General features: G+C 47.3%; 10 protein-coding genes across 10 annotated transcripts; 6 read left to right on the forward strand and 4 right to left on the reverse strand.

Moving 5' to 3' along the window:
- Positions 1-368: 368 nt before the first annotated feature.
- F4812DRAFT_459431 (uncharacterized protein) lies at positions 369-1,597 on the reverse strand (the record flags this gene model as incomplete). The annotated part of the gene is made up of 2 exons (XM_047937544.1): positions 369-1,472; positions 1,550-1,597. 2 exons carry the CDS (start codon positions 1,595-1,597, stop codon positions 369-371), a joined length of 1,152 nt encoding a protein of 383 aa, XP_047789640.1.
- A 3,712-nt stretch (positions 1,598-5,309) lies between these two features.
- Positions 5,310-6,790, forward strand: F4812DRAFT_392631 (Formyltetrahydrofolate deformylase). Its single transcript, XM_047932133.1, has 2 exons — positions 5,310-6,526; positions 6,582-6,790. Exon 1 carries the CDS (start codon positions 5,514-5,516, stop codon positions 6,366-6,368), a length of 855 nt encoding a protein of 284 aa, XP_047789641.1. The 5' UTR covers positions 5,310-5,513; the 3' UTR covers positions 6,369-6,526; positions 6,582-6,790.
- Positions 6,791-7,813: 1,023 nt separating this feature from the next.
- Positions 7,814-9,579, forward strand: F4812DRAFT_429133 (uncharacterized protein). The gene is made up of 4 exons (XM_047934241.1): positions 7,814-8,452; positions 8,516-8,544; positions 8,614-8,754; positions 8,822-9,579. Exons 1-4 carry the CDS (start codon positions 8,251-8,253, stop codon positions 9,176-9,178), a joined length of 729 nt encoding a protein of 242 aa, XP_047789642.1. The 5' UTR covers positions 7,814-8,250; the 3' UTR covers positions 9,179-9,579.
- Positions 9,580-9,778: 199 nt separating this feature from the next.
- Positions 9,779-11,267, forward strand: F4812DRAFT_429135 (TPR domain-containing protein). The gene has a single exon (XM_047934242.1). The coding sequence runs from the start codon at positions 9,872-9,874 to the stop codon at positions 11,066-11,068; it is 1,197 nt and encodes a 398-aa protein (XP_047789643.1). The 5' UTR covers positions 9,779-9,871; the 3' UTR covers positions 11,069-11,267.
- Positions 11,268-12,429, reverse strand: F4812DRAFT_429137 (RWD-domain-containing protein). The gene is made up of 2 exons (XM_047934243.1): positions 12,228-12,429; positions 11,268-12,057 (listed from the first exon to the last, which is right to left on the reverse strand). Exons 1-2 carry the CDS (start codon positions 12,292-12,294, stop codon positions 11,420-11,422), a joined length of 705 nt encoding a protein of 234 aa, XP_047789644.1. The 5' UTR covers positions 12,295-12,429; the 3' UTR covers positions 11,268-11,419.
- Positions 12,430-12,578: 149 nt separating this feature from the next.
- F4812DRAFT_429138 (ARM repeat-containing protein) lies at positions 12,579-15,461 on the forward strand. The gene is made up of 3 exons (XM_047934244.1): positions 12,579-12,936; positions 13,008-15,296; positions 15,361-15,461. Exons 1-2 carry the CDS (start codon positions 12,671-12,673, stop codon positions 14,869-14,871), a joined length of 2,130 nt encoding a protein of 709 aa, XP_047789645.1. The 5' UTR covers positions 12,579-12,670; the 3' UTR covers positions 14,872-15,296; positions 15,361-15,461.
- A 783-nt stretch (positions 15,462-16,244) lies between these two features.
- On the forward strand, positions 16,245-16,981 carry F4812DRAFT_459437 (uncharacterized protein; the record flags this gene model as incomplete). Its single annotated transcript, XM_047937545.1, has 2 exons — positions 16,245-16,323; positions 16,425-16,981. 2 exons carry the CDS (start codon positions 16,245-16,247, stop codon positions 16,979-16,981), a joined length of 636 nt encoding a protein of 211 aa, XP_047789646.1.
- A 929-nt stretch (positions 16,982-17,910) lies between these two features.
- Positions 17,911-18,858, reverse strand: F4812DRAFT_392814 (HRDC-like protein). The gene is made up of 3 exons (XM_047932134.1): positions 18,434-18,858; positions 18,205-18,332; positions 17,911-18,113 (listed from the first exon to the last, which is right to left on the reverse strand). The coding sequence occupies exons 1-3, from the start codon at positions 18,613-18,615 to the stop codon at positions 17,992-17,994; spliced, it is 432 nt and encodes a 143-aa protein (XP_047789647.1). The 5' UTR covers positions 18,616-18,858; the 3' UTR covers positions 17,911-17,991.
- Positions 18,859-19,687: 829 nt separating this feature from the next.
- F4812DRAFT_392844 (Sybindin-like protein) lies at positions 19,688-20,718 on the forward strand. Its single transcript, XM_047932135.1, has 3 exons — positions 19,688-19,865; positions 19,939-20,061; positions 20,165-20,718. Coding segments are annotated over exons 1-3 (492 nt in total). The 5' UTR covers positions 19,688-19,863; the 3' UTR covers positions 20,532-20,718.
- A 187-nt stretch (positions 20,719-20,905) lies between these two features.
- Positions 20,906-21,878, reverse strand: F4812DRAFT_459440 (von Willebrand factor type A domain-containing protein; the record flags this gene model as incomplete). Its single annotated transcript, XM_047937546.1, has 2 exons — positions 20,906-21,508; positions 21,588-21,878. The coding sequence occupies 2 exons, from the start codon at positions 21,876-21,878 to the stop codon at positions 20,906-20,908; spliced, it is 894 nt and encodes a 297-aa protein (XP_047789649.1).
- Positions 21,879-21,981: the final 103 nt, after the last annotated feature.

A 21,981-nucleotide genomic window follows, 5' to 3' on the forward strand; every position in this document is an offset into this window, starting at 1 on the left:
AAAAAATAAAAACTCATCTTTTTCAAACCCAACCACTGTTAAACATCTCCCATAAATCATTTATCTCCCAACCCGTTCCCTTCTCACCCCCCCCCCCCCCCCCCCCCTCTCCTTCTTTGTATAAACGAACGCCGGTATGAATGCCAATCTCCCACCACCCGCCCGGTCTCGATGCAACTACCCTCGGTTCGCTTGAGCAAAAAAGATCTATCTACTTCCTTCTTGTGTGTGTGTGTGCAACGCGTTATCCACGCTCGAGTTGCCAATACTTGAAGAACAACACTTCCGTGTGTGCAGTCTCAACATCCACCATCATGGTTTTCCTCTTTTTTTTTTTTTCTACGCCCCTTTTTATGTACATGAATGTATTACGTCGGCGACGGCGTCTCCCCCGACGGACGATCTCGGGTCTTCTTCTGAAGCTTATTATTACTTTGCCTCCTAGACTGGCCCTCGTCTGTCTCCGTCTGGCTGTCGGGTCGGCCGAATGTACCAGCCGGTAACACTTCGAACCCCGCGTTTACTCTCCTCGTCGACGTGTTTGCGTGAGAGTCGCCAGAGTAGGATCGATGAGGGATCGGTCTGTTCGAAGCCAGCGGGGGGCGGGAAACCGGTTGCGCCTCGGAAGATGACGATGGCGTGTCGAAAGGATTCCTCCTCTGGTCGGAATACGAGAGATATTCCACGGTGGCTGTCATAGGCTCTGGATCTTCGAGGGAAACTATTGGTCGGGGTGTAGGCAACGCAGAATGTCGGAGGTGAGAGACATAGCGTGTCTGTGCATGGCGGATGCCTTCATCTGAAGAAATCGAAGTGCGGTCCACCATTATCTTTTGTTGGGAAGATAGTGACGACGATTCGGTGCTGGAGAATGAGTGCGTGGGGACATAAGTTTCGACTAGTTGATGTCTGGCCGAGTTGTGCTCGTATTGGTTCATTACATTCACGTCAACGGTTTCGGTGATATCCGTCCGGCGGCGCGATGGGCCCTTCGGTCGGTAAGTAGGTTGCGCACCGAGAGGGGACGCTCTAGTGTGAATTTGTTCGGCCGCGGTGGAGGGGCGCCGGTCAGACAAGCTAATAGCAGGACTCGGCAGCGGGCTTTGTTCGGGCGTGGGCCCAACTTCGACGAGTGTTGTTGCCGTATGCACGGCGATTCCCTTCTCCTTTCCTTTCAAGCGGGTTTCGGGCTCGAGAGTCGACGAGGAAGCGAATGAAGGACTACTCGGGGTGATGAGTGGAGTATTAGGTCGTGAGATCCAGATGCCGTCAACTTCGATACCGCTCTGGATTGCGCGTACCCCAAAAGGAATGTCTATTTTCCTGCCCACCGGAAGACCACTCCTTTCCATCTCCTGTTGCCTGGCCTTCTTTTCTAAGTCAAGTATTGTATGCTTCTTGAGAAATCTACTCAACCACCACAGCTTAATTAATCCAGCAATGAATACCAAGACGATCGCACCGGCAAGTACCTTTTTTCCCCCGACTGTCAGCAAGACATACGAAAGGATAGGGGTTTTCGGATTAAGTATAAGTATAAGCGACTTACGAAAGTCATCTGCTGCCATAATTCCCAGTTGACGAAAAAGTTGATCATTTTGAGATGCTTAGGATATAGATGATACCCAAGTCAAATTATCCAAAGCATTAAGATGAATGATCGATGATGGGGTGATCCAACTACGCCGACGAAGAGCAGCGAAGAGAAACGGATGTTGAATTATCGAACTATCGGAATGACGAAGAATGAGAGAAGTAAGGGAAGGAGGAACGAGCGACAGTGAACACTTAAAGAATGTTTATGCCAACCAGATACACGTATGCATGCGCATGTATGCTCAAACTCAGTTGACGTACTTGGTTCTCAGGCCGAAGGGAGGTGCGGCTCGGACCCCTTAATGCGTTTTAAATAGGTAAAATAAAGAGGACAGCTATGGTCGAGGTAAGGGTGGTTGGTGGTTTAACCAACGAAACAGCTTTTTGACTTTTTGTTATTTCCAAAAAGTCCGGCAGGTACAAGGCTCGCTTCGTCGTTTCAGCCCTTTTCAATCTTACTTTCGTGATATCCGTTCCGAAGATAAGTAACCGAAAGGATCGTTACAAGATCAGCTGGTCATAAGGTTTGTTTCGCGCGGAGTGACCGTTAAAACCGGTTCCCTTGAACCAACTACGCACCCGCAACGGAATACGAGGAAACTTTTTTTTGATGTTGTGTACCGCCCAGAATATGATACTCCGGGACGAATGAGAGCCTCCTGTGGATGGACGCAGCTGAAGATGGCAGGGCTGGAGAGCTGAGTGTGGACAAAAAGTGCCCACTTGATGTCGATCACCCTTCTGTAGCGTTTCCTGGGTTGGTGCAGAAGAAGTTTCGATGGTTGAGGTAACCTTACGACGAGGACTGGTCGATATATCTCGCGGGTGAACCTGTGTGAAGTGCCTCGCAACTCTCTTCCTCGTCCTCTACTTCTACACTCTCGAGGCCGGGTTGCCGTGGGGGCTTGCGAATAAACTTCCCGAACTACGAACGTGAGGCTAACTATAGGACCGAGACCTAGTATATTAATTGGAGCTCTCTATCCAGTGATTGAATATAGCCGGTACAGAGAAACGCGCGTTCCTGGACCAGGGGAATCTAATCGACGGATCCAGAGCACGCAGTACTACAAGGCAAAAACGCAAAACCGCAAAAAATGCAAAAAGTACACGACGACGATACCTAACCTGACAAGGACGGCAGGGAAATAACTGATAATTTTGTATTTTTCTTACTTGCAGGCGGTCAACCGGAGGGGGCGCTTCTACGGATATAAAACTTTACGAGTTACTCCGCAGGTCAGATACGGCACTACGGATAGCAGCAGCATATTCATCGATATTTTTGATAGAAAAGCCCAGGTACCCGCTAACACTTGCATGTTAACTATTACCACGTACCTAGGTATGTACGTATGTAGGTACGTATTGTAGGTACACAGATACCTGCTATCTTTGGAACGAGACGAGAGCTGCGTACGTAGTAAGTACTTTGACGGATTACTTTGACGGATGTAAAGCTTATTGGAGGTTAATGCTCCTAGCTAACTAGGACGTGATGGAGTGATGGAGTATTGAATGCAACGACGCCTCGCCTCTTAACGCTTGGGCCGCTGGCGTTTGCGAAGGGGGGCATCATGGAAACAAAATGCAATACAGTTCGGACCCGGGGGTTTACGAAGAGCCTCGTGGCTCTAGGTGGCGTGGAAAAGCTGTCAATCAAGGTTTAGCTTTTTACGTCTTTGATCTAGGTATCTACCTTGGGCATAGGTCCATTTTTACGATATTCTTATTCTTATTCTTATTTTTGTTTTCTCTTATTTTCTTATTTGCGCGCCTATGCGAGGGGCACGGTGTTTGGTTTATTGATCACGTCACGGTGCCAACGTATCACCAACGAGCTGCAGGTCGCCGGTGAGAAACCTACTGCATATGCTTCCGAGCTAAGAGAGAGGAGAGGGCGTTAAAAATCCAGCTCTGAACTTTGATTATTTAACCGCAAGCGAAGTTCTAGCATGGTCTACGGGCCCAGCAGACAGATAGTTAATGGTAAAGCATACGTAACTCTCCCACCTGCACAAAGTTGCTTGACAGCCATCAATTTCCACAATGAAACCATATTGTGTTTTCAGGTACCGTAAGCAACTGCTATTATTAGTTTTTTATTTTATTTTATTTTTTTCTTCTCTTCTTTCCTTCTATCGCTCTCTCTTCTTCCTAACTTCAGTTAGCCCTGACTCGATAACTCCCTTGCAGGGCGAATCGGCAATCAATGCTAAGAATACGAAGTCGACGGGCATTAGCGGCGACTTGGCGATGCTGGTTGTGTTGTGCTGGCAGAAATAGGATTCCCCTCTCCCCAAGCTACTAATACGTTAGAAATGTATGTATGTAAAATTCTAATAGACTCTGATCTAGCATCATCATCTCAGGTGCACATCTGACAACCCGATCAGGCGGACCTGACGTTTTGGTGATGAAACCCCGGTTTGTTTTTTTATTATTTTCTCCGTCTTTTATTTGTTGGGTGGCTTGAACGTGCAAGCCAAGATATGCCACCACGCCTTACCATCACCACCGATCCCCGTCTAGGTACAAGATTCTATCATCTAAGCGTTCAAATCGATCATAAGGTTAAAAATATCGTAACACGACACATGGTTGAAGAGTGGGAATGGGAAGATGTCATTAGCCAATAACAGGGTATCGGCACGACTGCTCAGGAATCAATATACAGGTGGTACCCTTTCATGTACGTTCCCGTATCCGGCAAAATGGTAACTTTGGGTGTAGCTGAAATAGCGGCTCGTCTTTCCGGGACGGCTTAAGCATTTTTAGTCTACCTACTATCTACATAGTAATTCAGCCCCTCAGGTGTTCTATGTAATATAAGCGCGGGTGATTTTCGTGCCGCCAACTGCGAGATCGATTATGGAAACACCCGATCTCTTACCTACCTACCTAAGGTACCTTATATATTTCTATTGAAGGATTCAAGGATCAACTGCCGCATCTGAGAGATTTAATAAGAGCCTAGACCCTCACCCAGGATTTTCATGCTGGCTTTGGTTACATACCTACCTCCTATGATTATCTACCTCCTATGATTATCTACCTCCTATGATTATCTACCTCCTATGATTATCTACCTCCTATGATTATCTACCTCCTATGATTATCTACCTACTTAGGTAACTACCTCAGCTACCCGTTCGCAGTTCGCATGGGTATGAGTATGGATATGGGTTTATGTTTGACCTAAGACAAAGGCTCAAATAGTTAAGCCTTCTTTCCATACCGAAGCCACGCAAACCAAGCCTTTTAATAGGTTCTTAGGTGTTGATATACCTACATTATATAGTCCCTGGCGCTAAGGCGCGTCGAGGCTAATGGTATCCTCTTCTCTTATATTTCACGCAGGATATTTATTATATCTTCGCATTTTATTCCTCCTTCTTTCCATTGTATTTATTGTATTGAACAAAAATGCTCAGCTGACATCAGAGCCGCCAAATGTGATGAAATACAGGTACCGGTATGATATTGCTCGTTCCAACATACATATGTAATTTTATAACAGATACCTATATAAGGTATCAAGATTATCTCACTTACATTACAAGTCTGCTCTGGACGAATTATAGACCAGTTAATACTATAGCATGACCTCGAAATATCTTATTTGTATGACAAAGATGGCCGACTTATACGTGAGATACACCGTAATTCGAAGCGGTCTCTCTTTATCGCATATCCAAATGGGTTTAAAGACAAAAACGCTATGCATTTATACCGAGCCCGATCTCCAGCCGAGACTACTAAAGAGCTAACACCGTTACATTTCCCGGTTGGTGGAAGAATTAGTCATGGCTCATTCATGGACAGAAAAAAAAATACAAATACAAATACAAAATTTCGATGTAAATCTGATAAATCCGGTAAATCTGTATTTTATGAGAATTGGATAAACGATAACAATGGCTTCAAATAATGATCATATCCTTACGCTGTCCTGCCCGGACAAGCCCGGTATCGTCCACGCCGTCACCGGGCTCCTAGCGAACCAGGGCCTCAATATCCTAGAACTACAACAGTTCGCGGACCGAACGTCTCAGAGGTTTTTCATGAGAGTCCGCTTCGGCCATGCTGAGTCCACGAGCAATTTGGACGAGCCCATGGCGGAGCTCGCCGCGAAATTGGACATGGACCAGTACGACTTACGGCCGGCGAGCCAGAAGCCCAGGGTCTTGATCATGGTGTCCAAGATCGGGCACTGCCTGAACGACCTGCTGTTCCGGGCCAAGTCGAACCAGCTGGGCATCGAGATCCCGCTGATCGTGTCCAACCACCCGGACTTCAAGCCGCTAGCGGAGAGCTACGGGATCGCGTTCCACCACCTGCCGGTGACGAAGGACACGAAGCTGGAGCAGGAGCGGCAGATCCTGGACCTGATCAAGCAGGAGAGCATCGACCTGGTGGTGCTGGCGCGCTACATGCAGGTGCTGAGCCCGGGCCTGTGCGAGGCGATGAGCGGCAAGATCATCAACATCCACCACAGCTTCCTGCCGTCGTTCAAGGGGGCGAAGCCGTACCACCAGGCCTACGACCGCGGCGTCAAGATCATCGGCGCCACGGCGCACTTCGTCACGGCGGACCTGGACGAAGGCCCCATCATCGAGCAGAGGGTCGCGCGCGTGGACCACAGCATGAGCCCCAAGGAGCTCGTGGAGGAGGGCAGCAATGTCGAGAGCCAGGTCCTGGCCGCGGCCGTGAAGTGGTGGAGCGAGAAGCGCGTGTTTTTGAACGGGCACAAGACTGTTGTCTTCAACTAGCGATGAAGTTGATTATAAATAAATACAAAACAAGAAATATTTTACTTTCTGAATATCTATTCCCGCATCTTGCATCTTCGAAAATATCCATGAATATACATAGTACCGTGTTGTTCGAGGTTGGAGACCGGACCAATATCGGCGTTCTCGCTTTATAGGTACGTAAGGTACTTACCGTCTAAGCCTGAGATAGTGCTAAAAGCTAGCGTGAAGCGCTTTACCCTATGGTTTAGACTAGACAAACGAAGATTTTTTTTAACACTAAACAATAATCGATTCGAGATTCGTCTGAGAATTAAATATTGGATGGAGAGCAAAGACAAAAGAGATAAGGTTTTGGGCCAGGTCCCCGGATTCCGGTAAGGACATGCGGAAGGATATGCGGGCTGTATGCGGGAATCCGTTGTTGATTTCATGATGACAGAATATGTGACCCGGAGATAAGAAAGCCAATCGACCAACTTTTCCTTTTTCCTTTGCATTACTATTATTATCATTATTAGGATAGGAATGATTATTCTATATCCTAACGTCCTTTGTGTTTTGCACAGCCCTATTACTACCTGTATAACATTATCTAGTCGCATAGACTAGACCTCTAGTTAGGGCTTAGTTATACGGCTGTATATTCCCTTGTGAGTGGCAAACGTAAATTATCAGCGGAGGTTGAATCTGTCGGTTGATCCTATTGAAGTAAGGTTATAAGCATCGCCATCTGTAGATCCTCCCAAAGGATTCTCACTATTACTGTACGTAACAATGATATACGTCAACTCAAACCCTTCGAGATGTCATTGAGGATTGTAGGACCCCGGGTACCTCGGCAAATCTATCTGACTGTTAGGTCGTCTTTCACGATAACTAAGAAAGTTAGGTGTGAATTAGATAGCCCAAATAGCCCAAAGGTGCAGAGCGGTTACTCGATCGGGACGTTGATCTATACCCCATTCCTGCAAGAAGGGACCAAGAAGCGCGGAGTAGCAAATGGGATGATGCAGGTCCTGTCGGGTAGGACAGCCAAGAACAGGTACAAGTTCTGCAAGTTGAAAGAAAACTGGAATTGTTGCAGCAGTGCAGGCCTTGTTGTAAGCGTGTAAGCCCCGAGGAATAGGGAACACAGAGATTGTCCCACAATCATTCCCAAAGGCGTAGTACACGTAAACCACCTTTGGGTGATGTACCCCATGCGATCGTCAGTTTACATGTTCAGATGTTGCATACGTACCTAGGTACAGGTAGGTAATCTTTACAGCCTTTTACAAAAAAACCAAATTCGACCTTGGAATTTTCGTGTTTTTTTTTGAAAGGGGGAAAATAAAAATTAGAAAATAGAAAAAAGAAAAAGAAGAAAGTAGAGCCAGGTAACTAAGGGACCCAATATAAAATAATGCATGAAAGGCTGACTTTTAATTGTTGCAAGTGATGTTTTTTTTTTTTAATTTAGAAAAGGCTCAGAATCGCACAAACCCCCCCCCCCCCACCGCCTGCCGCCCGTCGCCTATCCGGCACCCGGGCTTCGTTCCTTCCCTGTTTCCGTTCCCTTGTGAAAATCCCTGGTCCTTGATGAGGTCGTACGGTTTAAGTTAGGAAAGGTCCGACCCGATTTGTTCTTTACTATTGTTCCCGCGATTATTCAAATCCCGTCAACCGTCAAATCCAATTGCGATTTCATCCAATCTATCATTTTATCTCACTTTATCAATCAAAAGCACATTACACCAAAAACAACTTACACAACATAACCTCCTACCTTTTTTCTCCTTACTTTTTCTACTTTTTAAAATTTTCAAAGTCCGCTCAATGCGTCTTGACTGAATAGCCTGGAATTAAAATTTAATTACTATCGCCTCTTTATTTAATAGCGCAACGTTGATCCCCGACAATGCCAATAATGCCAATTCGCAACCCTTTCTCGAGACGTCCCGGCGCGCTCAACCTGGATATACAGGATGAGAACGTCCGACCCGGTGTATACTCTCCGCAATCCGGTTTTGAGAAGGTCGACATAATTGGCTCTAAAGCGTCATCTTCTCTGAGCATCCGGAGCACGAAGAGTCGGGACACCGGAGATTACAAGATGAGCGGTATGTCTTACGCTTTTATAATCTTGCGCCTAGGGAACGTATTTGCTGACATTCAATTCCTAGTGGTGAACGATAGCGGGGTCTATCTCCCGGTACGAATTGAATTCCCCGAATGAAGAAATAAAAAATAAAAGTATTCCAATCTCTGATTAATTTGTTAGCCTTCGCCAACCGAAGACAAAGCCCTCTGGCCGAGACGTTCGGCCGCATCTCGAACATCCATGGATACTCGCAGCAGCTTTGGCGACATCGAACATTTCTCTATTTCTCGCGAATCTTTCGATTCTTACCGTCGATCCTTTGTATGTAGCTTTCTTACCTACCCAACCACTACGGCATTCATTACATTCGCAACTAACATATTTGAAGGATATCTCTGCTAGGTCGCCAGTCATAATCCGCGACCAACCGCGCCAGAGCCTTGATTCCGCTCGATTCCCTCAATCACCAAGAATATCTATCAGAAACCGCCCCTGGGACCCTCCAACGGCCGAAGAAGGTTTCGAAGACGTCGGGTTAAACGATGACCAGAAGCAGCAGCCGAAGAAGAGGGGGTTCTTTTCTAAGTTTTCAGAGTCGCAAGAATCCCCGGCGCATACACAGGGACTAGGAATGTCTCGGTTTATTCCGGGGCGCAAAAGAGCGCAAAGCGGTCAAGGTGCAGAATTGGGCAACATCGAACGACCCAAGTCCCCGCAGTCCATTGTCGAGCAAGAGATGCAGTAATTATTTCCTTATGAATGAATGAGTTCAACACAAGATGCATATATTTACGGCGTTAAGATGGTATAGGAAAGGGCATCATGATATCTGAGTGGTCGCTTGCCCCCCCTTGTTCAATGATTTCAGGTTTAGTCGCTCGCTTCCGCCATACGGGGCTTTATGGGGTGGTCAGGAGCAAGAGGCAGATCAAACAGTTGCAGCCGGAAACCGGCCATGAGGGAGAAGACGGGTAATGAGTTAACAATGGTAATGGTATTGTATTTTATACAACTGATATAGAGAATAAGATATTAGCTCGTAATGGCCTAAATACGATATAATTTCTCGCCTCGAATCGGGTATCGTATTTTTATTTATCTTTTTATTTTACTTTTAGACGTGAACCTTCCTAAGCTTAAAACTGCGTTTTTAATCTTGCTCAATTAAACAAGAGATGACGGATTTACAGTAGCGGGATATATTCATTAAAAGAGGCTAAATCTTCCCCCCGCCTGCCAACTGAACACCGACCCCACGTCAAACAACCTATTACATAGTAAGGTACAATCCGATAAGACTAAAATATTTAGTCTTATCGGCATTATCGATTAATTTTCATCGCAACCAACTTACAACCTACCCTTCGTTTGCATTGCGAATATAACACTTCATTATAATTTTACCGGGAAACTTTCAATTACTTCTATATTTAGCACAATGGCACCGAGACGACCGGATAAAAAGTCGAAAAAGCGAGATAAGGCGGCGATATCCAGGGCGGCAGCAGCAGCAGCAGCAGACGGCACGTCCAAACCCGTCACCCCGGAAATCCTCGTCAAGGCCGCCGAGTACCAATTGCAAGCGGGCAACGTCCAGGACGCGCTCACGCTCGCGGAGAAGGCGCTGGAGCAGTCGCCTGCGGGCTCCGACGACGAGCTGTCGGCGCTGAATCTCCTTGGGCAGATCAGCCTCGAGGCCGGCGAGTTCGAGGCCGCGCGCGCGTACTTCCTGCGGGCGGTGGCGATCGACGGGGACGGGACAAAGGACGAGGCCACGGGTGGCGGGCCAGAGAAGTTCCTGTGCCTGGCGCAGCTGAGCGAGGAAGGGGGCAAGGACAGCGTCACGTGGTTCGAGAGGGGGGCGGCGGCGCTCAGGAAGCAGATCCAGACGCTGGAAGATGCGAGGCGGAGGACGGACGAGCAGACGATGCAGCTGGACGAGCTCAAGAAGAAGCTGGCCATGACGCTGTGCTCCGTCGCCGAGGTCTACATGACGGACCTGTCGTGGGAGGAGGACGCGGAGCCGCGCTGCGAGGCCCTGGTCACGGAGGCGACGCTGGTCGCGCCGGACTTCGCCGAGACCTGGCAGACGCTGGCCAACGTGCGGATCTCGCAGGAGCGGTTCGACGACGCCAAGGCCGCGCTCACGAGGAGCCTCGAGCTGTGGAAGGACCTGCCGCCGCAGGACCCCGCGGTCCCGGACTTCCCGAGCCGCGTCGCGCTCGCGAGGCTGCTGATGGAGGTCGAGATGGAGCAGGAGGCGATCGAGGTCCTGGAGCGCCTGGTGGGCGAGGACGACCAGAGCGTCGAGGTTTGGTACCTGGGCGGTTGGGGCTTGTACGTCATGGGCGAGAAGCAGAAGAAGGAGACGGATAAAGCCGGCGGTAGCGGCAGCAGTATTAGCGAGGAGGACTGGAAGGCGTCGTGGATATCGAGCCGCGTGTGGCTGAACCAGTGCCAGCATCTGTACAAGCTGCAAGACTACGAGGACGAGCGGCTGGGAGAGCACGCGCAGGAATTACTGGGTCTTATCGCGAAGGAGCTCGGCGAGGCGCCGGCTGGAGAGGACGAAGATGAGGACTGGGAAGATGAGGAGGACGAGGAGGACGGAAGTGATGAGGAGATGAAGGATTGATTTACATGCATACCTGACAGGTACCTAATGCGTCTCCGCGGTGGTGGTGAATGGAAAGGGAATGATTGATACTATAGATGGAAGATACCACGAGGTCTGGTGATCTCGTTCTGGCATTATTGGCGTTAGGAATTCAAAAAAATGAGGCGGGTGATACTTTCATCATCATCATCATCGTCATCATGTCTTGTCACGTCTTGTTGTGTTTCATAAATAAATTAGGGCGAATCTGAATTTTCCACCTAGACTTTTTTCTTTTATTCTCCTGATTTGCGCCGAAACCCTAGATTTCACTCGTCTCATACTCGAGCGTAGATCATCCCGAGACGTTTAAGTAACACGATCCCCTTTTCATGCCTCAATCTTAATCTTCTCAACCTGCTCGGTGGGAATACCATCGTCGTCCTCGCCCTCGCCCTCGTCAACCTTACCAGCCAAGCCGCACTCCCAAAGCTGCTTCCCCGTCAACCTGACCGGTTCCTTGACCTTAGCCTTCTTCAGCTCGGCGAGCTTCTCTTCCTCTTCCCGGCGCTGCTTCTCCTCCATCTCCTTCAGGAACCCCTCGCGCCACCGCATGAAGGTCTCGGGGGTGACGGGGGTGCCGTGGAACTTCTTGTTCTCCTCGCGCTCGGCGGCGAGGATGAGCTCCTCGCGGGCCTTGGCGGCGGCGGCGCGGCGGTCCGCGACCAGCTGCTCGGCCTCCTCCTTGAGCGTCGTCACCAGCGTGAACACCATCGCCATCCCCAGGTTCTCCTGGATCGCGTCCTCGAGCCCCTTCAGGAGCCGCACCTTGTCGGCGGAGACGGCGAAGTGCGGGTGCGGCGGCGCGGCGTGCTGCGGCGGCGAGAGGTCTAGGATCGGCGCCTCGTCCGGGTAGGCCTCCGGGTACCGCACGTACAGGACGATGGTGGGGGGTTCGCTGGCTTCATCGCTGTCGTCTTCGGGGAGGTCGAGTTTTATGGATATGCGGTATTCGGTTTCGGAGATATCTTTTTTATTTTTAGTATTATAATTATTTATGTTAATTAAGTTAGATTAGGTTATGATGATAGTTATGATGATAGTGATGGCGATAGTGATAGTAGCGATAGATATGATGGGTGGACGATGGATGGCGGGGTAGATAGAGACTTATAAGAAGAAGAGTTAAATCACGGACCTGTGATTTCATCTGGGAAGATGGAGTCGAGAACTTCGCGTTCTTCGACCTGCTCCTCTCGGCCCATGGTGGCTCATGGAGAGATGTTGATAATAATACCTTAGGTTTTAGGTAGGTATGTATCTTATTAGAGAATGGACTCGCTATAAAACCAGGTACCTAATAAAACGAGGCATAGGTACTGGCTGCCCGTCCTGCATCGCTAAGTTAGCTTAGCGTGGATTTTGGCGGGGCCGCGGGGTGAAAGTTCAAAGCAATTGCGCCTTCACCGCCCGGCATTATTAGAGCTCCACTAAATATTTTTTAGTACTGGGATTCGCAGACTTCAATAAAAAAAGTGTTGCGTAGCTGCATACATGTAATGAGTTGCTGCAAGGTTATCATTATCAACCATCGAATAATAATAACCTACTGCAGATTTCGCTCATCCCAAAATTCTCGCAATGGCGCACAAAAGTGAAGCGCTTGGAAGCAAAAGAAAGCTTACCAACGGCAGCAAAGAGAAGTCTAGCAAAAAGCCAAAGTTCGACAAGAAACCATCGCGAAAACAGGAATCGGAGGAAGATGTGAGCGACGATAGCGAGATCAGCGAATTTTCCGATCAAGATGACGGCGGTGCGTCATTAGGCAATGCAAGGTCGCAACAAAATGATGATATACCTTTACGAGCAAAGTCTACTGACAATCAACCTGGGAAGACTTTCGAAAAAGGTACACCTAGATTCAATCCAAGAGAAGAAAGAGTTCTTCCTACCAACCCATTGCTAACCCAATTCACGTAGGTCAAAACTCACGCGAATCCCATATAAAACAGAAGCAACTTGCCTTGGAGCGTAAAAATGCAAAGCCCCTAGCCGATGAATTACATCGAACCAAGAAGCTCTGGGAGAGACTACGGTTGAAATCCAAGGTTCCGAAAGATGAACGACAGAAACTCGTCGAAGAGCTCTTCAGCATTGCTACCGGTCGTATGAAGGATTTCGTGCTTAAGCACGATGCCGTCCGCGTCGTTCAGACCGCTATTAAGTATGCGACTCCTGAGCGACGGAAGATGATTGCGAGGGAGCTGAAGGGCGCATATCCTATACTAGCCGAAAGCAAGTACGCCAAGTTCTTAATCGGAAAGCTTCTTGTAAAAGGCGACGACGAGATCCGAGATATGATTGTTCCTGAGTTCTACGGAAGAGTTCGAAAACTTATCAACCACCCCGAAGCTTCTTGGATTTTGGACGATATTTACAGAGGCGCTGCCACCAAGGAGCAGAAGGCCATTCTATTAAGAGAATGGTATGGGCCCGAGTTCCATGTTTTCCGAACCGCGACGGACGATAAGACCGCCCCTACGGCCGAGCTCTCTCAGATTCTTGCGGAGCAGCCGAGTAAACGAGCACCAATCATGAAATATCTGCTTGACCTGACCAACCAGCTTGTCCAAAAGAAGATGACAGGATTTACGATGCTACACGACGCCATGTACCAGTACTACGTCAATGTGAAGCCCGGTTCTGAGGAATCTAAGGAGTACATGGAAATGATCAAGGAGGACGAGAATGGAGATCTGCTCAAGAACATGGCCTTCACCAAATCGGGCTCTCGTCTCGTATGCTTGCTTCTCGCCCACGGAACAGCCAAGGACCGAAAGCAGATCTTAAAGACATATAAGGACACTTTCCAACTCATGTCAAGCGATCCGCATGGACACCTTGTCATCCTCGCTGCTTACGACTTAATTGATGATACCGTCTTAACTTCCAAGTCCATCATTACGGAATTACTAGGCAAGACGGAACAAGAGGAAGTTTCTAATGTGGTCATTGCTGCCAATGATCCAAATGCCCGCTTAACAATACGATATCCGCTCGAGGGCGCATCTAAGGTTCTCTTTGATGCCGGCCATGCTAATGACCTGAAGCTCCTCGAGGAGCTATGGGAGATTCGCAAGACAACAAGCAAGAAGGATCCCGAGGTCCGTCGAAAAGAGTTGATCGCAGCATTATCACCACAATTGCTGAAAGCAATTGCCTCGTCACCACGAGATTTAATCTCTACTTCCCACGGGGCTCAATTGGTTACGGAAGCTCTTCTTTCATGCGTCGGAGATAAATCCGAAGCTCTACGAGCAATAGCCTCTACCGCGAAGGGAGACCCCAATGAGGTGGATGCGCCTACTGATGAGTCCGAAAACGGCCTTATCCCTGGTGAACACATAGCCAAAGCTTCCTACGGCGGCCGCATGTTCAAGACCCTGATAGCAGGCGGTCACTTTGACAAGGAGACCCGTCGCATAATACCTGTCGATCCTCCCCTCCACTTCGCAGACATCCTATACCCCTTTATCAAAGACCACGTCGTCGCCTGGGCCACAAGCCCTAGCTCGTTCGTTGTGCTCAACCTCCTAGAGGCGGAGGACTTCTCGAGCAAAAGCGAGCTCAAAAGCACGCTGAAGAAGAACAAGAAGGTGCTGGAGAAGGCGGCGACGGAGGAGACGCCGGAGCAGAAGGCCGCTAGGGAAGCTATCGAGGCGAGCGCGGAGGCACAGAAAGGAGATAAGACGAAGAAGAAGTGGAAGAAGGCCGCCGCGAAAAGGGAGCCGGTGGTTGGGAATATGGGCTCCAAGCTGCTGTTGGAGAAGTTGAAGGGTTAGAAACCTGGGATTTCGTCCCGGCGTGGGTTATAGGTACAGGGTTTGGAAAGTTGTAAACGAGTACTAAAGGCAAATATGCAAATACTAGATTTATGGGCTTCAAAGAGTTGGTTAGTTCTTTTTCGGTGTGCTCTCATGAAGTGATGAGTCGTTGTGATATGCTGCCGGTATTGAAGGACGGCTTTTCTTTCATGTATTTCTTATGATGATGACTACATTATTCAATTGCCTTCACGAAATGCGTATGCCCATAGCCGTCTTTGCATAAGCTACTGGTAAGAAGATACCTAGTATTTTGTTGTCTGGGTACCTAACATAATATGAGATGCAGCCCTCCGTCCGGGCCGAGAAGGGCGGAAAGGAGGGCAGATATGACTAGATCAGGCTAAGTGGTTGAGACAAGTGAATCATACTACTTCGACTTACTATGGACAAACGATTACTTTAGGTAGCGAGAGCGAGAAATAGGGATGCTATATAGAAACTTACTATATGAAGAAAGGTGTGGACACCTATAGGTGGTTTGCCATTTACATTACACTCTATGTTGCCGTATATTACCATGTACACTTGTAGTGAATGTATAAAAGTTTGTGCTCCAAGAATGAATACTGAATCGGAAACAAACGAGTTATTCACCGAAAATACATACTATGTAGTATGTTTGGACTCTTCATGTTTGCTATCCAGAGCGAGGGATGGGGATACATGGGTACGCCGTGTTCCAATTTACCAGTACTAGGGATAGCAGAGCCTTGAATTTAAATGCTTGATTCTGTATATTGTGCGTGGCGGAGTAACTGCACCTAGGTAACGTTAGGTCACGCAGGTCCAGACCCTTGGTATCGCTCGTGGAACGGGGTAGAGTAGACGGGGAGCAAGTACCTGTGGTTCATACCAGACGACAGGGAGACGGGAGACGGGAAGGGGGATACAATAAAAGAAATTTATCAGCCTCAAGACCTCAGACCCTTCCTTTCCCACGTGGGGAGATGGTTACGGCAGGTAATACGGTCTATATACCTAATATTAGGTATAAGGTATCTATATTATTTTAGCTTCTTTAAGGTAAGGTCAAGGCAAACAACTTTGTACAATACCTAAACCTTAATCGGCTTGCTTGGTAGCTACCTAGGTAGGTATCATGAAGGGGTATACCAAGAGGCCTCGGATATCTATGCTCCCGAGCTAACGGGTTCCTCTTAGCTTGCTTCTCGTCGTCAGAAATCGTTTTCGTGTCTCGCCCGATTTTATTTTCCATTCTCACCTTTACTTACTTGACCTGTCGATTCCTGGCTTATTATTAGCGAGCCTTTAATCTTTCTATCTATCTATCTATCAAGAGTAGATAGGTATCTAGATGGTCAAGAAACATGCCCTCTGCTTGTTGGGACCAATATCTCGACAGAGCTGGAGCCGTACCGTCGAATAGCCAGTCTCCTAAATCCTTAGGTTACAGTAGTAGCAAGAGCAACAACAACCTTCCACGCTCGTCTACTGCCTATTGATATAAACATATACAGTGAAGATGAATCACTGACGGAACGGGCTAGGTTCTAACGTAAAGGAGCTCGGCTCCTGCGACACCGGCTTCGTGTTCTACAGCTGCCATGACGCGTTCGTGGGCTGTTGCGCCGTGGATGCGTGTACCTCGGGCGGGTGTCCGGAGGACGCTGTGCAGCCGGAGGAGACACCTGCGGCTGCTATGTCGACGTCAAATAGTGATGCCAGGACAGAAACGGCGACTACTCCCACGAGTATCCATAGTATGCCGTCTCCGGTCATCACCACCACCACCACCATCAGCAGCAGCAGTCCTAAGCTTCCTACAAGATCATCAGGGACTGCTACAGAAACCATCGCCCCACCAACGCCCTTATCCCCGTTCCCAGACCCGTCATCATCTTCATCATCATCACTCCCAGAAACACCAACACCAACATCGATATCAACAACAGCAACCTCGACTCCAGCAGCTCCGCAAAACAGCGGCTCTGGTAGGGATATGCGTAAGCAGCACCATCATCTTCCTGACGCTCCTCTTCGTCGCCGGACTCCTCGTCCGCCGCCGCCGCATCGCGAAGCGCATGTCCGCCAAGCCCCTGCCTAATTCCCCGTACGCGGACGAGCCGGAACGCTTCATGAGCGACCATCCGGCGTGGCAGGGACAGGCGCCGCGGCCGGGGGTGGGGGTGGGGGTGGGACAGGTGGTAAGCGAGCTGCCGTAGAGATACATATAGTATAGGGGAGGGGGTCTGTTTTTATCTTTTTTCTTTTCTTTTTTTTTCGATTTTCGTTTGAGATATCACGTGCGCATATATATATCACCCCGTGCTTTAGAGGCTGGGTATCGGTTAGGGGGAGAGAAGATACCGGAATTATATAGACTGGACGGTATTCATCCCGAGGGGCGTGGATAGGAAGGAAGAGATTACTCGGCCTCCTTTTCCATGAGCGGGGATTAGGGGTGTGAACGTGCTTTGCGTTGACCACGGCTTCTTTCATAGAACATGACAATACTGAACGAGATGAAATTACCTCTCGCTCGCACTTCCTTCTTATTAACATACACCCCTGAGGGTATCATGGACCGTCTTTGAGATTCAGCCCCCTACGAGTTGCAAAAGGTAGAAAAGAAAATATATTACCACGTAGCGAAGACGTCTTAAAGAGTAAGGTATGTAGGTATCCATTTTTTTCAAAAAAAAAAAAAAAAGAAGAAAAACCAACCGAATGCTATTTACCTATTTAGTCTTTGCCTGTATCTTCCGATCTTATGGGGTATGGAATATGGCAGAAATCAAGAAAACCTGCCAGTCTTTTTCCTTATCCTACGCCGTTTAGTGCAATTACCAGATCCTCTGGTCTAAGTCATAAAAAAACGCCCAAAACTGACAAGAAATTAAGGCCTTCGTTCCCCTCTCTCATCTCCCCTAAAATCCATTATCGCAGCGTCTAGGCCCTGGAATTATGCCTCTCCGTATAGAGGTGGTAAAGGTTCGGTTCAGTTCGGCGGATCTGTTCGGGATATGATGAACAGCTAGAGAGAGGTATGGTACTTTGGCCCAGGGAAGTATCCTGGGTGGTGATTTATAAAGAAGTATCGTTATCGATCATCGATCATCGGGGCATCAACTTGTAGATCTCGTTGAGCAGCTCTTGCAGTTCCTCGTCCGAGATCTTGTCGGTGATCGAGGGGATCAGATACTTTGCCTCCTCGGCCGTTTCGCAGCAAAGCGATCCTAAAAAGACGCGGGTGAATACATATTAGCCTTCTTGCTGCTGTTTACCTATTTTTTGATAACGATGACAGTGCTATGACCCAAGCCATACCTAATTGCGCGCGCTCGAATTTGTGAAACTCCTTATGCGAGCTCAGCAAGCGCTCCACGGCCTCGACGTTCTCCTTCTTCTTGAACCGGGCGAAGGTATCCAGGTAATCGATAGTCTTCGTCAACATCCTGGAAAAAAGTACAACAAACGTTAGTTCTGTCCCATGTCGTCCCCAACCCTAGGTAGGGGGGAATAATAAAGAACGGTAAGGGTTTTTTTCTTCTCTTACTCGGTCTCGTTGACATTCTTGCGGTCGTTGCGACGTTTGGCTACGAGGGCGTTGATAACGAGGGCAGCTTCGGATAGCGTCAGAGTATCGACGTCCTGGAACTCGCCGAGTTTGAGGACCGTGGTAGCCTCCTCGTTGCCGGCGGGTGGCGCTCTAGATCGCGACGTGGGAGGATGAGACATGGTGTTTGTCCGGCTTCGGGTTTTCTTTGTATGGGTCGTCGCGACGGTAGCGAGAGGAATAAGGAAGCAATGTTTAGTTGCTGTTTTATTAGTCGCGAATCGAAATTTACGCGATCAAATTGATGGATGGCAGGCTACGGCGATATGGGATATGGGATGCGATAGGATATGCGACAAGGAAAGAAACTGCTGTAAAGGCTTATGATGGAATACCTAAGAAGCCTTTAATGAGCATAAGTGGGTTTTTGCTTATAGCTTGTGCTACTTTAAAATATAAATTAGCAGAATTTTATTTTACTTATAGGGTAATCTTTATTATAATTTAAATAAATTAACATAAATTTTAATTTTTATAATTTTTTATTTTTTATAAAATATTATAAATTATAATAACGAATTTACATTTAAGTTTTAATTTTTAAATAAATAATAATAATATAAATTAAATGTTAAAATAAATGTTAAAATGTTTATTAAAAAAGCTTAAAGCTTTTCCTTTTATATAAATTAAATATAAAATTTAAATTAATAATTAAAAAATTTAAAAAATAAATAATTAAATATATAAAAAAATTTAATAATTATATAAAATGCTTTTTTATTATATTATATTATATTATTTTATTAAAATTTATTAAATAATTTTATTAAAATTTATTAAATTATTATTAATTATAATTTTATTTTTTTATTTAATATAATTTACTAAATTATTAATTTATAATAAAAAATTAAATTTTAAAATATAATATTAAAAAATACTAAAATACTACTTATAACTTAGATTTTAATAAGGATAAATTAATTAATATCTTATAAATAAGTGGTTAATACTTATGCTTATCCTTAATAAGTTTTAATCCGCTTATGCTCACTAAAGGCTTCTAAGGTTAGTTGGGTGCTTAGCCGTGAAATTGTGGGGACAGCACGCATGCGCACTGAGCCAACCACTAAGCCTGCCACTGAGCGAGGTACATCAGTACAAGTACCTACAAATATGTTGGTACCTAGGTACTTCTGACCTGGGCATGGAAGTCAGTGACTTTTTGGGAAAAACTTCGGTTATTTCTACCTTTTATTCAGCAACCAACGTGCTATGATATCTCATACCTAGGGGTCATGAGGGTATATTCTTTAATGAGAAATGAGAAATGAAAAAAGAACCGAAAGAAAAACACATACTCGAATTCCCCTAGATTATACTCGAGTCAACAAGAGTTCCAATTATCTGAATAGTTACCCTACACCATGTAAGCGAAACTTCCTTTTACTGTGAAATGTGGAACTGCTACTAACGTATATACTATATATTCTTTTATATAGGGGTGTATTAGCTCTCATCGTCATCAACAAGGCCGGCGGTCTCATCTACAACCGCACTTTCGGGGATGGCCTGAACCAGCTTAATACGAATGACTACCTCGTACTGGCTGGTACTTTTCACGGGTGAGACACGTTCTCCCCTATACCATATACCATATACCATCGGCACCGGCACCGCCTAGCCATCAGAATTGCACTACTTACTGACTTTATTTTTTTTATTAAGAGTCCATGCTATTACAGCCCGTCTGAACCCCTTAAAGGGACTCATGAATGCCCAGCATCAGCAGCAGGTGGCATTCACAGCCGGAGGTGTGCCCATACCAAGCCGGCCGGATCCGCCCTCGGGTCTCGAGGTCATGGAGACGGAGAACTTCCGGCTGCAGTGTTTCAACACCTTGACGGGAACCAAGTTTTTACTGTTCACCGACACGATGCAGACCAATGTGGACGTGACCATACGCAAGATCTACGACTTGTATTCCGACTACGTCATGAAGAACCCTTTCTACCAGCTGGAGATGCCTATCCGCTGCGAGACATTCGACAGGAAGTTGAACTCGTATATCAGGGAGATTAACAGCTCCCGATAGTATAGAGGACTACTAGTATTACGCATTTATGCATTTCGCATTTCTCTTATAGACTCATCTATAGGCAGGGAAGGCAGGGAAGGTCCTCACCACTTGATAGGGACGGAATCAGGGAGGCCTTAATTATTTAGAGTTGCATCATCGCGTGGCGTTTGGAGCTAAACAGACTTGGATTTCATTATGCCCCGGCGGCACTTGATTGATAGAAATTCCCAGCTATTTTCTCTCGTAGCAGGAATATCATTCCCCGCCTAATTCATCGCTACAGGCCTTTGGTCTATTATTACTGTACAAGCCCAACAACTCCGTGATCCCATGCCGGCGAGAATTTGGCAAGACTCCAGACACACATGTCTCATGTCTCGTGTCTATGTTTATGACGTATCCATCTTGTCATCGTCGTCTTTCTTAGAGCTCTTCTTATCGGCGGATCCGCTTCCGCTAGGCTCGCCGTGTTCGGTCAGTAGAGGCTGGTTTTCACCCTCCTCCTCTATGCCTTCTAGACTTGTCTTGTTTGCGGCCTCTGCCTCCTCTTTGGCCTGTTTAGCCTGTCTCGCATTCTCCTCGTCCATACTCATGCGTAGAGCAAGAGCCAATTCGGGGTCGGCGCTGGGGTCGAAGTCGAAATCGCCAAAGTCGCCACCACCCTCGGCCATGCCACCTGAACCACCGGCTGCTCCCTCTCCGAGTAAGACAGGAGTGGTTATTAGCTGATCACTAAGCAGCTTACCGCTGGGAGGAATCACAACAAGGTGCGAGTTCTCATTAGTCTTAACCGCATTGTTGAAAGCCTCGAGCTTCTTTTGTACATCATCGTCGTCCAAATCGCCGAACAGGATAAAGTCGATATCGATGTTTCCCTTCTTCATCTTCTTGGCTAGCGATACCAGCTTCTTCTCGTCGTCGGCTACGGGCGAGCACACGAAGACGATGATGCGCTGGCGTTGGGATTTGTTTTGTCGGTGCTTCAATGCTAGCTGTTGCAGAGGGAGGAAACTAATTAGCTTAGATCTCATTATACAAACGTGTCTATCGTAGAACGATGGTTGGACATACACTGGCTATCTGGATACCGGTTGCGAGGTGGGACGAGCCCGAGATCTTCTTCTTGATCCGGTGAAGACCTTCGAGCAGCTTGCCCCGTTCCGTCGTCAGCGTAGACAAAACCTCGGGACCCTTGCCACCCATGCTCATCAGACCGACGGAAGACTCGGGGTTAGACTGGGTGATGCTCTCGAATATGATATTTATCGCGTCGGCCTGGGCATCGAACCGGGTGGGCGGGTAGTCTCCATTGCGGCTGCTTTCGCTGTTATCAACGATTATCATAGCAGCTTGCAACGGCATTTTGGCGGTATTATGGAGATAGACAGTATTTGATGGTGCTTTGCAAAGAGTGGAGGTCCGGCCTGTCTTTTTGATATCTTAAAGAGGGTTGTTTTAGATAAGG

Source organism: Daldinia caldariorum (genome assembly GCF_022478825.1).
Source record: "Daldinia caldariorum strain CBS 122874 unplaced genomic scaffold F4812scaffold_9, whole genome shotgun sequence".
NCBI classification, from domain to species: domain Eukaryota; kingdom Fungi; phylum Ascomycota; class Sordariomycetes; order Xylariales; family Hypoxylaceae; genus Daldinia; species Daldinia caldariorum.